The sequence below is a fragment of the Corylus avellana genome, chromosome ca4, assembly GCF_901000735.1.
Source record: "Corylus avellana chromosome ca4, CavTom2PMs-1.0".
In the NCBI taxonomy this organism is placed as follows: Eukaryota; Viridiplantae; Streptophyta; class Magnoliopsida; order Fagales; family Betulaceae; genus Corylus; species Corylus avellana.
In genome coordinates this window covers 28337501-28355931 of record NC_081544.1, presented here as the reverse complement: position 1 = coordinate 28355931, position 18431 = coordinate 28337501, and the positions used below count along the sequence as shown (strand labels likewise).

The 18431-nt window shown below is 33.0% G+C and overlaps 1 protein-coding gene across 3 annotated transcripts; it reads right to left on the bottom strand.

The window, feature by feature from the left end:
• Positions 1-2855: 2855 nt before the first annotated feature.
• Positions 2856-7389, bottom strand: LOC132179071 (myosin-binding protein 7-like). Of its 3 annotated transcripts, none has more exons than XM_059591700.1 (5): positions 7252-7389; positions 6324-7127; positions 4240-5828; positions 3747-3811; positions 2856-3072 (listed from the first exon to the last, which is right to left on the bottom strand). In XM_059591700.1, exons 2-4 carry the CDS (start codon positions 7048-7050, stop codon positions 3761-3763), a joined length of 2367 nt encoding a protein of 788 aa, XP_059447683.1. In that variant the 5' UTR covers positions 7051-7127; positions 7252-7389; the 3' UTR covers positions 2856-3072; positions 3747-3760. The 3 variants fall into 3 exon arrangements, with proteins under 3 accessions (XP_059447683.1, XP_059447682.1, XP_059447681.1); XM_059591699.1 differs by having other exon boundaries at positions 3752-3811; XM_059591698.1 differs by lacking the exon at positions 2856-3072 and having other exon boundaries at positions 3402-3811.
• Positions 7390-18431: the final 11042 nt, after the last annotated feature.

Below are 18431 nucleotides of genomic sequence, written 5' to 3'. Positions count from 1 at the left end.
AAAACGACAGACAACAACAGTATTTACATTAAAAATGAAATACATTAAGGAACTTACCAACAGTGAGAGATATGAGCATGCAAAATGAAATACATTAAGGAAGAAGCTTAAGGCTAAAACCCTCTATTTTAGTTATTATTATATATTTCTCTTTTTTATTTTTTTTGGAGGGTATCAAATGGTGGAGAAGAAAAAGTAACCCTAATATACAGAGCTACTACTGAAAAGACAAAGTTGACCCCATTAAGTTGTGGTACATGCCTAGATGCTGAAGGGTAGTTCTGGACTTCAACAGCCCTTAATTAATAATCAACACCTATAAAGGAAAAACATAATAATAATAATAATAATAATAATAATATTTATGTGATTACAGGTATAGTAATGGAAGTGGGTGAAAATTGAAAAAGGTAACGTGTGGATCAGTAAAACGTGCCCAATCCAATTGACTTCCCCGTTTGAAACGGCGTAATCTCAAAGGGATAAGAACCAAATATAACGGGATTTTGTTTAGGTGCACTAAAAACAATTACAAAATAATAAATATTTCTTCATAATTTTTAATGAAGAAAAATCTCTTATAATAATTATTTTAATTAAAGAGCTTGGGTGGTGAGATATGGGTGCCGTAACAATAGCTCCATGGGAGTTTGATAGAGGCATTTTCAACACTTCAAAATTAGTCCCACCCTCACATTATACCTTCCTTATTTTAGGATCCCTCATATATATATTTTATAGTCAATTCTCAATGGTCTTCCTTCAAAAATATATGAAGTATGTGGTTATATTTGGACAACATGTGTATAATAGACCGAGGTGGTAGGTCATATAAGTAGGTTCTATTTGTGGTAATACATCGACTAGGGTATATCCTTGTCAATTGGTTGCACTTTTTAAGGATTAAACATGTAATTTCAGTTATAATTTTGACATAAGTTTGTAAGACCATCTTAGTAGACCAGGTAAAATGGCTCGTATTAGTTAAATTTAGTTAATATTGTCCATTTTAGATTAGCAGGAAGCTAACTAAAATGCATTTGGTGCTACGTTGAATAGCGAAAGATCATTTCTTTAATATTTTCTCTCTTTATTTCTTTATTTTCTCTCCATTTTCAAGAGGTCACATAGGCAAGAATATGAATATATATATATATATATAATCCAATAGAGTTTGTAAAATAATGTTGCAGTTGCTTGTATTCCATAATTTTTTCTATCCCATGACAGCTCATTTTGTTGTTTATCAACCTTAAATCATTGCAAAGTTAAAAGACTATCAATTCATAATAATGAATTTGACATTCCAAAAAGTAACACACCATTGAATTGGAATGCCGAAACTTCACATCCCAAAGAACATCCTTTTAAATCTCCAAGAGTTCAACATGAAAAACACCTTTGTAAATCTCTAATAGTGGAACTCTAATAAATTCATTTTAAATCCTCCACACTTGATGCTAATGAAGTTAATGTTTCTTCTTTAAAGCGAGATATATGATTTGCAATGCGAGACTAGTCAAATAAACATGTTGAAATAAGATAAGCTTATTTCAAAGCAGATCCATATTAAATTTGTTTTTCAAAATATCCACTTTCTGGATTTAAAAATAAAAAATCGTCACTTTCAAGCTTCTTGGCTCACATAATTTTCATATTGGCTCTCCTTTAAAGGATGTCACATATTGTTTACTATATCATGCACAAAGTACCGAACATATTTTAAATAGAATAATGCTACACGTACTCTCACTTCTTTATACAATCTTTAAAACCACCAATGATCCATTGGTGGTTTTACAAGCCATCTTGGGTGTGAAAAAATTGTGTAAAGAAATATGAATAAGTATAACATTCATCTTTTAAATAATTGACTGCATGTGAAAACTTTTATTAATGTTGGTTATTCAGTGACATGCATTTTAAGGATGTACTTCTAAAGGTCATGATAGGACCATTGATTCAAAAAAAAAAGTAATTCTTTTGAGATGATTAAACTTTTAACATCACACAATGATAAAGTTGTAAAACTTGTTTTGAAAAAGATAAATGTTATTAAACATTCTCAAGTATCCATTTCCTAATTGCAAATACGTGGGTGATACATTCACCCGCCAGCAGATTCCAACATATCACACTAATAGAAATAAAACAATGGAAAAAATACATTTTACACCCCCAAGTTGTACAACTTTTTTTTTAAAAAAAAATTATATTTTTTACTCTAATGTTCAAAAAATTGGCAAAGTACCCCAACCAAGTTTCTGAAATTTTTAATTTAATCACTCCGTTGATAATTTTCATCTTCTTTGGCGGAAAAAGGCCCACCTACATTGCACGTGGATTTGTGGGTTTTTAGATGTTGAGAAGTCCTAAATGCCCCCATTTTTCTTGAAAAAAATAATCTGAAAAGAGAAAAAAGCATTTGGAGGTAGTTAAGCCACGCCTATCTGGCCAAGCCCTCGAGGTGGCCTAACCACCCCATCTAACAGAAATGGGAGTGGTTCGACCACCCCGAGGGGCCAATTAAATGGCCGAGCCACCCCCAAATGGGCCATGGGGGTGGCCTTTTTTTAAAAAAAATGGGGAGCATTTTGGAAATTCAACAATTGGACATGGGACATTTTGGGGATGTTCACACCTAAAAACACGTGTGGCACACGCGGACCATTTTATATTGGAGAAGACGAAAATTGCATATGGGTTACATTGAAAATATTGAAAACTTGTTTAAGGTAAATTGTAAACTTTTAAACATTTGAGAAAAAAAAAAAAAGATACAACTTCGAGGGATAAAATGTATTTTTTCCTAAAACAATTACCAACAGAGATAGGTGATAACACTTCATCTTTATTACAACAATTATCCAAATAGGGAAACCAAAACTCGTGAGAAAGAACTAATTGTAATACAATCACCAAAATTCTATTCAGAACTGGCACCTATAAAGAATAGAAAGTGGTCAAAATTGGGTTTCTACACCTACAAGTAAAACTTTATAGATCATATCCAATTATCACCATGATCCTGTTATCCGTGGCAAATTATCCAGCATGCAGCTTCATACATGCCTATGATAGAAAAAACATCAATTACATGCTTTTGAAGGGTTTGATTATTAATCTTTTCACATAAAGGAACCAACATCACAGTTTAGATAGCTGCATAATTTTACATGTCAAGTGAAATGTATGCAGATAACTAATAAGAAGTCCAAGTATCCAAAAACACCAAGAAAGTTACATACATTTAAGTATTTTTTTTTTCTTTTTTTTTTTTCTATAGATTAAGGCTTAGTTATAGAAAACCCTAATGAACTTCAAGTTATTTCATTTTACCACCTCAACTCTAGTGTTGTATGGTTAACATCCTAAAGTTTCAAAAAACAACACCTCCCCGGGCAAGCAACTGCTAGAAAAATTGATAAAAATAATCTCATATGTTACATGGAGGCAAATGGGGTAGAAACGACATTAATAGAAAAGTCACTAAAATAGTTGATTAAGACGCATCACGCATGCAACTATTTTCATTTAATTTAAAGTGGTAAGTTAAGAGAGTGGGTAAGTTGCCACTCCTACAGACTTAAGAAGCATATTTAATAAACTGAAAAGGAAAGTATTGGAGGTCTCTGAAAATATCCCTTCTTTTTTTTTTTTTTTTTGGGAGGGGAGGGGTTCAGTTAACTGGAGCTCTGATTTCCTAAATGCAACATAACCAGATCCATCATCTAGGTGTGAGATACCTTACATAAGTCCTTCAACGTACTCCTAAAGATGCACTGCGCCAACATCTTTTCTTTGACATAACCTGAATACAGATAAGCTTTAGATATCAACAGCCATTATTTAGGGAGCAATCACTTACTAAATGCTTCTTGTGGAACTCCATAAATTCTTTACAGAATAAAAAGTCCAATTGATGAATAAAAGAGTTGCTCTAAGAAATTTAATATCAACAAATGATTTCAAACAATATGTAAGGAAATATATGGCTTTGAAGTTTAGACAATCATCACTAGTTGGCTAATAATTTGAAACTCTAAGGAGACTTGATGATGAAATCTCCCAAATGAGCTACAACTTGGTATATTAGCACATAGACATTGTATATTAGCGATCCAAGAAGGTATAAGATCCTATATCTACCGATAGAAGAATACGATGTCAAGGGGATACATATGTATTGCTACTTCAAGTATATAATAAGTATGTAACCATGAAATTTTAACACCATACCTTAGAAGATGGAGGGGGCAAAGAGGCCTGCCGTACCGCTTTTCCAGGCTCTGTTAACTGGCGAATCTCTTGAAGCTGACCCGCTATATCCTCCAGAAGTTGCAACTGAACTTTTTCCCTTTCCTTGTTCCCCGAAGAGAAGTTGAGCTTCTCTCTTTCTCCTTGCACGATCCTTAGTCTTTCTTGAAGCCACTCAACTTCGTTATCAATTTTTAACCTTTCATTATCAATTGGAGACATTGAATTTCTACGAAAATCAATTGCAGACATTGAATTTCTACGAAAATCTATCGCAGACATTGACTTTCGCCGTAAATCAGAAACCGGAGGTTTGCTACGGGATGGAACCTTTGGAGGCAGTCCACTAGTTATATCTGGCCTGCTTAAGGTTGGACTATCACCTTTTCTACAAAGGTTTAAGGAAGCATTCCTTGAAAGCTGTTCACTCTTCTTTATACTGTCTTCCCTAGACATATGAGATTCGTCATCAATGACATGGACATCATGAACACAAGGCTCTGTGTCACCAAATGAGCTATATGTAACTTTCTCTTCCTGATTTGTATATGCAATATTAATCTTATCTTCATTACAAGATTCAACCGTCTTTGTTGCCAACCTTTGGGATAGACTCATATTATCACTTTGCTCATGTCCTTCCCTAACTGGTTTAATGTTTCCCGCATGCAAATTAAATCCTTCCTCAGTACTTGACTGAGTTAATTGTGAGCATGCCTCTATTGTATGCAATTCTCTATGTTGAGTAACTGGATTCTCATCCATGGATACCATTCCCTCCTCTCGAAACTCATCACGACTTAAAGAATTAGGCTGCTTGTCAATGCTTGGATGCCTACGAATGTCTCCTTTCTTTGAAAAATCAGCATCGTCGTCCAATTCCGGGTATGGCAGTTCTTTCCCAAAAGCAAGAATACGGTTCTGCAATGGGACCTCATAGTCTCTAGAACTACTTGTGTTTTCCAACCTTTCCTTCTCGTTCAAGGATTTGCTAATATGCTGTAGCATTAGCATCTGATCTTCACTTGAATACAACAAAGAAGAAATTCCCGGTTCTTGCATGGCCTCCATATCAGCATCCAATTGATCAGTTCCAAAAATCATTTGCCTGTAAGCTTCAACTTCCTTCTCTAAAAAATGTTTTTCCCTTTCTCTCCTCAGTAAGATCTCTTTGAGAATGTCCATTTCCTCGGCATCATAAGTAGATTTTTCTTCTATCATCCTGTGGTATTGCTTAGCTTCCATTTCAATTAATGCCTTCTCCTCTTGTAGCCGCAATATCATAGCCATGGCCTCATCTGCAGCACTAGCAGCAGCACATCTCTCTTTCTCAAGTTCAAGGTACAGAGCAGCACGAGTAGCATGCTCTTCTTCAAGTGCTTGTTCTAAGACCCTAACTGTATGTGTCTTATTACTATCAAAGCTTAGCTCCCTTTGTGTGTTGTAGCTGGACTCTTCAACACGTAATGCCTTCTTCTTTGTAGATTTATCTTCATCAAAAGATTCATTCAATTCAATGCCACATGAAACTCTATCCTGCCAAGAAATGTCCACAAGTGCTTCCCAGCCATCTAAAATCAAATAATTATCCACATCAGATTCAACATCAGCATGCATGGTGTAGAATAAAAGTAAGTGAATATGCAAGCATGCAGGAGCCTTCTATTCAAAACATTACTTTTGAAGTGCTTAAGGCTTATGCCTGGGAGAGAAGTAAAACTATGCTCATTCAAAATATCAACATGCATGGAGTAGAAGCACATGTAGTTAGTTGAGTTCACTAACTAAAACTAGGATCGTTTGCAAAATAGAGATCTTAATGCTTATTCCACTGCAGCCATTAAATACCACTTGTTATGATCAAAATACGATATGCATTGCTAAACCATATGACTTTCAGAATATAGTACTCTTTTCTAACAGCAAAGGTGATTATCACATGCACTTTTGATTCAAGACAGAGCTTTAAAACTTAAACTAAAAGAAAATGAGAAAAATTGAAGTGCTCTAACAAAACGGACTGAAAACTGAACTAAAAGCATAACACTCATGGGAAATGCCATCACCTCCAGAATTAACAGGTACTGAGCCGCCTTCTTCAGTAATCTCAGTCCCTATCTTATAAACACTGGAGGGAGTCCAACGACCATCTTTTGCATCCAAGCATAAAGGATCATATGATGAAACTGTAGAAGACTTCCCATAATCAACAACCCTCCGTTTGTGGCGCTGCCGAAGACCAAGTCTCTTCCTATGATCTGCAGCCCTTTTACCCTTAAGATCAAACCTTCCTTGCTTCACGGTTGGCGCGTTCGCCATACCGAACTCAAAACCAGCTTCGTAGCTTCCCACCAAACTTCTCCCAACAAAATCTTGTGCCTTCTCCATATACGAGCTACTCGACGCTTCACCTTCCTTCTCAACATGCTTGTTCTTACGATTTCTCCCATCCACCCACCCCAAATTAAATTGGTAATTCGGGTCGTCAGCCAATGTCAAATCGAAAGGGAACGTGCTCTTCACCGACAATTGAACGGAAGAGGTTTTCTCCCGCGGGCAATCCACCAATGCTCTTTGCAAGCAGGGACCACTTCTAGAACTCCCAAAATGTCCCTTGCAAGGACACGGTAGACACAATCCAAACAAACCCAAAAATTTCGAGGCCAAATAAGCCAGAGTTGATGCACATAGCAATAGAAACGCTATCCCAAGATCAAGAAATGCACCCACTAGCTCGCTAAATGTCCATGAATGTATTGCCCCACACGTCATTTTTCCCGAAAGCAGCGTCATTTTCTTAGAAAAAAGTTTCTCACCACAAGTAATCCATCAAAAGAATGCATGAACTTTCTTTCCAATTGCAGAAATATCTGAAATTCAAAACAAAAATAGAGAGAAAGTAATGAATCAAACTCACCATTTTTATTTTCCATAAAACAAGGGCTAGAGAAACAATAAATTTGAGCCTTTTGTATAATTACAACAAATTTGAACCTTCGTTTAATAATATTCCATTTCCTTCTCTCTTGCTTTCAGTATCTTCTAAGCAACCAAACAAGGATTGGGACAAACACAAAGAATGATGATAACAACAGCAATGCTAAAAACAAGGAAATGAGAAATTAATAGTAAAACCAACTTGGAAATGGAAAAGTTCGGAAGATTCGATCGAAACCCCTGATTTTGAGATTATTATGGAGCATGTGTCAAAAGTTGAGCGAAGAGTTACGAAGGTTCAAAGAGTTTGTTACGTTCCCGAGGATGATACGACATCGTTGGTGGCCCATTGACTTGGTCTAGTCAAGATTCGTGAGATCTTATTCTTCTCCTTGGCTCCCTTGTTTATGGATCTTAAAAACATCAAGGAAAAACTTCACTTTGCCACTACGAAGTTTCACTCGATTTTACAAAATTTTCTTAAACTTACAAATTTTTCATTTTAAATCTTTAAATTTTCAATTACTCTTAACGTAAACTTTTCTAATAGATTTTAAATGTTATATGACGTTTATACTCCTAACTTTTGTATAAAATTTCAACTTTCAAAACTTTTTTTTTTAAAAAAAAATAATAAAAAAAATCAATGACATTTTGGTCTTTTTATGTATTTTTAATGGCTAAAATTAACGGAAGTGTTATAATTGAGAGTAATTGAAAGTTCAGGTGTCTAAAATAAGAGATTTGAAAGTTCATGGGGGTTTGTAAAATCGGGTGAAAGTTTTGGGAGTCAAAGTGAAGTTTTACCAAACATTAAAGAGCGTTGGATTTCATTTTATCGCTCCGTCCGGGAAAATAAAATGATTTACGGAAATATTACAAAAATCATAAAAACTAAAAATTTTAAAAATAAAATAAGTTAGACAAAAAAATATGACTATTTTAATTTTTAAAGTATGATTATTATGTTTTACACGAGCCGAATACTTTGTGAATAATATGACTAAGGGCTTGTTTGGGATTGGGTTTGAGGAATCTAAAAGTGCGTTTAACACTCAAAAAGTCTGTTGAAAAAAAAAAAAAAAAAAGTAGTCGTTTGGTAAAAAAATTAAAAACGTTTTTAAGGGTTCAAAAAGCCTAAAAATTGTCAAAATGCACTTTTGACAAAAGTTAAAAAAATGAAGCTTTTGTCAAAAAGCGTTTTTTGACTTAAAAGCTCTATTTATCAAACGTAATCCCAAACAAATACTTAGAAGGAAATGCAAGTTGAAAAATGTCATTTGGACCTACAATAACCATTAAAATAGAGTAATGTTACAAATCATGCTTCCATCCTATTCTCGTCTTATTTTTATTTGGTTAAATCATGTGACAATGCACATTAGTTCTTAAAATTTTATTTTTAGTAATGTTGCGTTCTACAACCCCATCTCACAAGAACTGATGTGATAGTGCTCACTAGTTTTTTTTTTTTTGGGTAGGGTTGATCCAATTGTCAAGCTACATACTACACATTTTTACATATTATTAATTATCAACCAATAAGCACATTTTTATTTTTTTGGGGGGGATAAGCTGGTTGAGACATCTGCACTATCAGTCTAAGAGAATTAGTCAATTTTCAATTGAAACTTAATAACTCTAAAGAGTTTATACTGGTTTTTTGTACATTCAAACTGCACAAATATAAGGCGGTGGTTCAATGCCATGTCCTAAGCCAAAGGGTAAGAAAGCTGCTGGCCCTACTGCTCATAATTCAGTGCCTTCTCCTAGCAAAAATGGTAAGAGGGACAAACTCGATGTCGCAATGGCCCTAAAGTGGCCCATAATTATTCATCAATTTTTTCAACTCTCAATATTTTCACTTTTTACATTATATCAATTACTACTATTCAAATAAAAAAATAACTACCAAACAAAATCCTTTTATTTTTCAGTATCAGACATTTTTATTTTTTATTTTTTTCACATCAATCAATTTTTACTAAAGCTCCAGTCCAACGCCAAATAGCCTCCGAGGACTAGGAAAGTTGCTGCTCATACCGATCCTGAAGCATCATAAGCAAAAGAAAAGACCCAAGTGGCATCAGTAGGCCTTTTACTGTGTTTATAGACTTGTGTTTGGCAGTTTTCTGTAGAGTTGTAGTAATTTAGCAAATCAGATGTTTAATGTACTTGTTTTATGGTGCAGCTGTTGGGTTTTATCTCTTTAGCTGTTACACTTGTTATAACTGTTAATAGTTTATGGTAAATCAGCTGCTAAATGTTCATGTTATGGTATGAACTGGGAAAAAAAAAAAAAACAGTTAAGTTGTACATAATAAATTAGACAAACCGTAAATTTTTCAGCTCAATTAGTTGGAGACCGCGCCTCATAAAGCGGAGATCACTAAATTGAATCTCTCTTCCCATTTGTCATCTCCTATATCAAAAAAAAAAAAAAAAAAACCTGAATTTTCCAAACAAAATTATTTTATTGCACGTGCTGGTAAAGAAAAAGGCCGACATTTAGAAGTGTTCAAGCCCACGTTGATTTCACATGTGAGCTTAGGCCCACGTTGAATTAGAACAGTATGGAATATGGATGGTAATTGTGGAGCCCCGGAATTCATCCAAGCATAGATTCATTAGATTGTCCAAAACGATGATTTTGTTCCTATGAAGTTGTGATTGTTTAAGAAATAATTCACGAACAAATATTACCTCATTTAATGAGGGACAAAATTCATATGGATAATATTTGCATGAGTAAAAAATTATATATATATATATATTTTTTAATTGAAGATAATATAGAATGAGAAGTGTTAGACAATCAAACAAATAAACTGACGTGATAAAAATTTTTAAATTAAAAAAAATGCAAGTATTTCTCCCTTATCTGACGTGAGCACTTATCGTATAAAATATGTATTAGCGCAAAATTCTTATGTTACCGTAATATGCGGCGCCGGCTAATGCCTAATGGTTGCCTATGTCAGTAGAGCGTGGGTTCACGCGCTTGACAGCAGCGTGTAATTTTGCTCGTTTGCAGCATTTGGCGGTCTTTTTATATCTCCAAGGTTGAAAATGATATGGATTCGGCGGTCTTTTTTAAAAGAAGAGTTGAAAATATTTGAAATGAAAATAAGAAATTCCTGTATTTAATGTCCCACTGTGTTGCCATCACCTTTACAGCCAAACCGCTTTAATGCCTTGTTTTATTGCCCCAGAGAAACAAATAACTCCAAGAAAATCGCTACAAAAGAGGAAGGAAGAAAATTACTTTCTTGTGGTCGTGTTGGGATCCTAGGACAAATTTTTCTTTCTAATTAAATTGAAATTGAATCAAAATATTTGATTTTCATATGTATTTTTAGTAGAACATTAAATTCTGGGATTATTTTAAAAATACATATAAAAATCATAAAGAGGGTTTTCGTCCAAACTTGATTGGAGAAATTTTTTTCATCTTGTCTATAAAAGTAACATGTGTTCCTTAAACATGTGAAAAATGCATGTTTTTTTAAGAGAAATGTTAAGTGTTCTTCTAATGTTCTCCCAATTGTGATGTGGCTTTTAAAATCACCGTTAAATTTGAGATTATTATTATTGACTTTTAATCTATTGGTAATTTTAAAAGTCACATCACAGTTGAGAGAATACTAGAAAAACACCTAACATTTTCCTTTTTTTCAATAGCTGAGACAAAGTTGAAATAAATTTTATTAAAAACTCTTGTGCATCTCAAATGTTATTAAAAAATTGAGACACATGTGACTTTTATAGACTAGATTGAAAGAAATTATTCCAACCCGGTTCGAAGAAAAACTATGTCCAAAAATCACATGCACTTTGAAATTTTTTTTTTTTTGTTTTTTTTTTTGTGTGTTATATTTGTATTGTAAATAATTAAGAATTATGGGCAAGATGAAGCTGTTTTTTTTTTGCTCTTTCTTATTGGTAGATGTAGGTATCTAATACGGAACGCTCATAAAATTGTTTGCCTATATTTTCTCTTATTCTGCTATTATATTTATATATATTTCCATAGCTTTATGCATCTGTTCAGAATATAGGCTGCAAGAACCCGAGAAATTTTCATTCCACACTTGGGCAATCTCGAAGAAACTAGACAAGTCATAGACCAACAAGAGTCAAACTTAAAGGGTTTGGGTAAAGAAGTAGTCTCACCACTGATATTGAGAATAATTGGATTGCAATCAAATGATGAAGTAATGAGCTAGGTGTGTCACAGTAGCGAATTAGGATCCATAATAATTCCCTGTCCGAATCAATTTGGGTAGATAATGTGAGAGGCCCCATTTAATATCTTCCTGCTCGATTAGGTAATCGGACAACCCAAAATTTATTCAGACAGGTGAGTCCCATGTAAGGTTTCTCACATTACCTACCTACCCAAATATTTGATAGTAGTTTTAAGAAAGAGGAGCCTCCAATCATTATTTGCAAACTTTCGTCGAATCTGTCTTTCATAATTGCTAACCCAGAGCGCCCATTTGCCCAGGTAAAAAAAGGTTGTTAGGAAACCAAATCAATCAAACCCTTCAATTAGTTTTTAATTGCAAATCTTAGTTGCCAAAACAAAAAGAGGTGCAAAGCCATTTCTTTGACTAAATGAACTATGTGCAACTGATTTAGCATGATTTTATTTTGATTTTTTATACAATTCCTACCACAAGCACTTCCATGGTTTGACTCTAATATTAATGGCCCATCTATTATCCTATTTTGTGATTAAGGACATGTTTGAGATTGCGTTTGAAAAACTTAAAAGTACTTTTAAGTTTTAATATTCAAAAAGTTCGTTTGAAGAAAAAAGTACTCGTTTAATAATAATAAAAAAAAAACGCTTTTAAGGGTCCAAAAAACTTAAAATTGGCCAAAACGCACTTTTGGTAAAACTTAAAAATAAAGCTTTTGCCTAAAAGCCCTTTTTAACTTAAAAACTCTGTTTCTTAAACACAATTCCAAACAGATTTTTAAACAGTTCCTCCCAAAAAAAAGAAATTCATGTACCAATCCAATTTGTATATTTAGGTTTGGTAGAAGCGCAATTGTTGGAGATATGGTTGGTGTTAAACCAACAAAAGGGTAAGAAAATGACGTTATTTCATCTTTTTGAAACTGATATTATAAATTTGCAATTGCTTTTCAACGTTTTGGTGGATCTAACTTCTTAGCAGTGCAACCACTGGGAGATGTGTCCAATAATATGTTGTCATTGCCAACGTATAAGCTAGAGCTAGAGTCTAAAGTCTTCACCTAAAGGAATGTAGGCGTGGAAAATATGTGTTTTAGTAGCCGGATACTGACCTCCATAACCAACCAGATCACTTTTCTCAGGCTTTATATTGCTAATCAGCCTGAGACTCTAGTGATAGTTTAGGACCACTATACTTCGTTTATTGTTAATTAGGAAATATATATATATATATATATATATATATATATATATATATAAAGCTTTTAAGATATGTGGATCACTTAAACTTAAGGTGAAGTCAGGGAAATAGTCAAAATAAATTGGTCCTTTATGAAGACTAGATTCAACGACTCCTAACATACTAGTGTTGTAATCTCTATGTTTTGCATCTCTTAAACACAAAAGTAAAGAGACATTAATTCCTAGACAGACTAGGAGTTTTACAGCAACTTGAATTAATCCTATGTGAAGGAAATTCATTTTCTTTTCTCTAAGTTTTTTAATTACTTCTTTAGAAAGTAATTGACATGTATCATGATGTTTATTTAAAGCATAGACTTGTTCAATTGTTTTTACGCTGTAATCATTGCTAAAAGACAAGGGTGAAAAACTTGATTTATAAATTTCTTTGGTTGGGACTTTGAGTATGTTCCAATCATGTGAATCTATATTATTTGCTTAAGGAATGATATGTTAGAAGAAAGCCAACCTCTAGCATTAATTTACAGATTTTATTATAAGTCAATGAAAACAAATTTTAATGTGCATGCTCTTGTTAAAAGTCCCAAAGATTAAACTTTACTTATACAGATACATTATTGTGACGCAAATGTTAGGGTATTAAAATCAGTAGTATGGTCTGAAGTAGAACTCCCATCAGAATGGCTATTAGAAAATGAAAACATTCCAACAAACATATATATATATATATATATATATATATATATATATATGATGATATTATTGGTGATGCAAGTGATAACAACCAAACAACCAAATCTTAGACCAAGAATGCCTGCAAGAGATCTCAAAGGTAATTTTCGAGACTTGTCAGGGGTGTTGGCGAGTGTATTTTTGATGTTCAAGTTAGTAAGACTTTTGTGAAAGGAAGAATATTTGAGTAGTGTTTAGAATGAGTATAGCTTGAGTGATTGTTTTCCTTACATATTTACACACTCTGCTTACGTACCCTTTAAAGGCTCCTGATAACCATGTGGTCGCGGGTTTGATTCCCACAAGTGGCCAATTGATGTTGTAGTTGATCGCACCCAAACCTTTGACTGAGGATGCATGCAAGAGAAGTTGAAGGTACGCTCGGAGACTTATCGGTGGTGCCAGAGGGGATTTTTCCAATATTTAAGTTAGTAAATGTTTCGTGTAAAGGAAGAATCTGTGAGTAATAGGGTATTGAGTGTTTAGAATAAATGTACTTGACTACTTGGAATGATTGCTACCTTTACATACGCAGACTACCTCTTCCCCTCACATTGAATTAGACATGTATCATCAAGTGATAGGGTATAATTTGGTTGGATGTGGCATTTAGTTAACATTCTCTAGTAAGATATGTTCCTTGTCAGGTATCGCCCACTGGTGCAATACAATCTTAGTAGGATAGTGGCACTCAATCTAAATTTATTGCCTCTTACGACTGTTCTCTAATACCTTGGTGGCGATCCTCTATAACGTGCCTTTCTTCATTCTTTGAACAGTTAGGTGGCCGATCTACCCCGTCCATGGAGCTTGTTGCTCTTAGGTATAATGGATCTCTATGGTTTGGGTCCCTGTCAGGTGCATCCAAATCTATGAGGTATAATAGTAAGATTGGCCAGAAGTAAGCTTGCTTTGGAATAGGCTCTAACTTCTTTATCAATAAGGTCATTTATCACCATCATCACAGTTAATATTAGTAGTGAAAAATCATCCTAAATGGCATATGAATTTTTCCTTTCTTTCTTTTTTTTTGGGATAATGAGAAGTAATTTTGATCGTGTTAATCACATAAGATTAATTAGAGTGTGTTAACACACCAAAAACTCCGTATACTTGAGTTGCCCGTCACACAAACACTGGGTTAATAAGGAAATTAGAACCTTAACAAACAATAAAATATTTTTTTTAAAAAAAACATACCAACTTTTTAGTTGAGAAGAGAGGGGAGATGTATGAGTAAATTTAATTATCAAGTTAAAAAAAGTACGATAACTTAATTTAAACTTACTCAAAACATAATGTATTCTCTCATCAATTGTCATGACAAAATGTTTTTTAAGTCAATATATACCAACTAAATCTATGTCACCAACATGGTCCACCAACCCCTCAAAGAGACAACACATTACCTTAAAGGATCCACCTTACAAGTAACGACAGAATTAGAAAGAACAAACATTGTCACATATATTGGATTATATCATAAATTCAAGCTAATTAATACAATTAATGGCACTATGAAACTGTTGAAATTCGACAGGTTTATCGATCGGGTCCCTTAATTGCTTGATTCATTTCTTAACTTCTATATGTATTTCTGCATTATTTTATTTATGTCTTTTATATACATATATATATATATATATATATATATAGAAAATGCTAGATGTTTTTTTAATGTTCTTTTGGTGTTCTCTCAACTGTGATGTGACTTTTAAAATTACCAATAGATTAAAAGTCAATATTGATAATCTCAAATTCAACGATAATTTTAAAAGCCACATCACAGTTGGGAGGACACCAGAAGAACACTTAGTATTCCCTATATATATATATATTGTTGAGAGTTCACCCATTTTTCAGTTTTTGGTTCTCACGCTCTCTATTTCTTTTAGATCCAGAGTTGTAAGGATCTCCCTTTAACCAAATTCCCTATTATATTAGAAGAAGAAAAAAAAAAGGGTGTGGGGGAGCTTGTTTGATGACCAATATTACATGATCAATTTTAGGATATAGTTAGTATTATCATAAATTTAAATTTCATTAGATGTGGAAACGTGGGAGGTGTTACACATGACCAAATATCTTTTCACAAAACAACAGTAGTAGTAGGCCACCCAACCAAACTAACATGCACCACATGCATTAATTAAATAAAATAGGTCCCCCCCCCCACCCCTTTTATTTCTTTCTTTTTTTTAAGAAAAAAAAAATCAACTTTCCCACTATTTTTGTATTTCACTACTTGTCGTCATTAAAAAGTTAATTTTTTTTTAACAAGTGAAACTCAATATGTGAAATATTGACCGAGACATGATTCGAACTCACAATCGCTGGTCTGATATCATGTTAAATTATTATTTATCCTAAAAAATTAAACTGATAACAAATATTAATTTAATTATTTAATTTATATTTTAACAATTGTGCCACCCTCGAGCGTGCAAGCTATAGGCTTATTATTTTCATGTGAAATATGGTTCAGTTCTTTAACATTAATAACCGTTAATAGTATGTAACTGTTGTTTCAACAATTAAAAATCGCTCGTATAAAGTGATGATTTCATAAATTTTAAATACTTTTTCTTCTTCTAATAAACATTATTCAAAAAATGTAATTAATATTTTTCATGGAGGGAAAAATCTGAAACCTAATTTTAATAAGAATGAAAGCCTACTAAGAGATGATGGCCATCCCCTGTTGACAGCTGAGAGGTAACTTTCGGTGTAAATATAAATTGGCCCCCTGGCCATAGAAATTGGGCTCCATGCAAAAGCCCAATCTCAATCAAAGGGGCCCGCAGTCAGCGTCCCAACTGTGCCGATATTGACATTTTTTGGCCGCACTGCCTGTGGATTTGGTAACACCTCGAGATTTGTCATTTAATATATCATTATATTACATATTTTTTTCAAGCGCTTTCGATTTGATTGACATTTTAATGTATATCACTTAAGACAAAAACTCTTTTTCTTTCCTTTAAAAAAAAAAAAAAAAAAACACCTATTTCTTATGAGTAGTTCCCATATTTTGGGTTGAACTCGACCTTAAAAATCAACCTAAAAAAAATTATATTTATAAGTTTGGGGAAACTTTACTTTGGACCTTTGAACTATCATGCAATTTAACATACCTCCGAGCTTTTTTTTTTTTTTAAAAAAAAAAAATACCTCCGAACTTTAAAACTTCTCAATTTGGACCTCAGAACTTTCAATTGCAATTAATTCGAACCCATTTGTCAATTTTTGCCGCTAAAACTCATAAAAAGACAAAATTACCCTTCAATTTTCTTTTTATTAAAAAAAAAAAGAATTTTTGAAAAAAAGGGTCACAAGGTGGCCCACCCCAACTGTGGGTCACCTTGTAATTTTTTTTTAAAAAAATTAATTTGAAATTAAGAGTAAATTTAAAATTTTATAAAAAAGTCAGAGGCATAAACGTCATTATGTCATTTTTAATGTTTGAAATTTAACGGAATGGTTCAAATTGATTACAATTGAAAATTCAAGAGTTCAAATTGAGAGATTTCAAAGTTCATAAGAGTATGTTAAATCGCGTGATAGCTTAGAAGTTTAAAGTGAAGAGTTTCCCCTAAAAATTTATATACATATGACTAAAGATTATAATAAGGTATTAACCGGGTTTTATAAGTAATTTTAAAATAATAATAAAAATATAACTAGCATTTTTCCCGAATCGTCGGTGCAATGCCATTGGATACTAGGAATCTTTTTTTTGAAGAAATAGTTGGGTTGGCAATAAGTAAATTGAAAATCTTGGTGCACTTATTCAAAGGGTGTTGCTATTAAATGTCAAGTGTGCTCTCCATTACTTTCCCAAAAGAGTCGCTAGGGAGTGGTGCTCTACTTGACAAAGATGTTAGTTAATGAGTTGCTGCCATCTCTAGTCGGGAGCCTACATAGTGCTTCTTGTCGAGGAGAAGTGTTAGGAAACTAAATAAATAAATTTAAAAAAAATTTAAAATTAACGTAGCAAATAAAAAAAAGAAAATTATATTTTTTTAATTTAAAAATTTTTACCTCTACAATTTAAAATTTTTTTAAAGTTTATTTATTTAGTTATCTAACACTTATCCTTTCGATTATCCCCGACAATATTAAGATTCACAAAATGACAGATTCGACAAACCTACATCCGACCTACAACCCCTTTCTTTTTGACAATCTCATATTCTCATCCTAAACTCACGCTGCCTCACGCTGCCCCCCATTCAATGTGACACGTCATTTTAACAGTGTACGTATTGATGCATTTTAAAAAATAATTTAAATTCCAAATTTAAATTTGTAATATATGGTACAAGCACTTGTACGAGCCTGAATACAAGCAATGTTAGATATCAAGTATTAAAGAGGTTGCCATGCATTTAATAAAGCCAGCATGTAGTCCATGCGCATATAAGATTGGATATAAGATAAGTTTAAATTTAAAAAAATTTATAAACTGATGTGGCATAACATGATCGGATATAAGATAAGTTTAAATTTTGAAAAACCTAATCCCACATCAGTTTGTAAAAAATTTTCTGTAAAATTTGTTTGTAAGCCTAGCACTCATCAAAAGAAAAATACTTTTTGTATTTTGAGATTTTGGTGTTCATTTTGTGTATATTTCTGTTGAGATGCCGTGTCTCATCTATCATTAATTAAATTAAAAAAAAAAAAAAAACACCAATGTTGTTTTTCTATCTTCAAATTTACCGTTGGATTTGTATGGTTCATGTATGGATCTTACAGATCTAATGGTGAATTTTAAAAAGAGATGGATTCCAAATTCTTGTATCTACCTAAAGTATTTGACTAATTTAGGGAGATGGAAAATCCTGTGGAAGGAAATTCATGGGGGTAAGTAAAATATAATGAACCGACTACCTAAAGTATTTCACTAATTTAGGGAGATGAAAAATCGTGTGGAAGAAAATTTATGGGTAAGTAAAATATAACGAACCACTGTGATTTCAAAAGACCCTACATAAAGTATCTCACTAATTTTTTAGATACAATTTTAACGGATAATGCTAGAAATCACATTTATATACCAACCCGTTGCATTAACATTTTGAAACACCCACATGTG

Bases quoted from the DNA above. Each gene is read 5' to 3' on its own strand.
- LOC132179071 (XM_059591700.1), bottom strand. From the start codon at position 7,050: ATGACGCTGCTTTCGGGAAAAATGACGTGTGGGGCAATACATTCATGG. The intron at 5,829-6,323 runs GTGATGGCATTT...ATTTGATTTTAG, and splicing joins AGTACCTGTTAATTCTGGAG to ATGGCTGGGAAGCACTTGTG. The intron at 3,812-4,239 runs GTATGGTGTTAA...ATCTGTATTCAG, and splicing joins TGCCCCCTCCATCTTCTAAG to GTTATGTCAAAGAAAAGATG.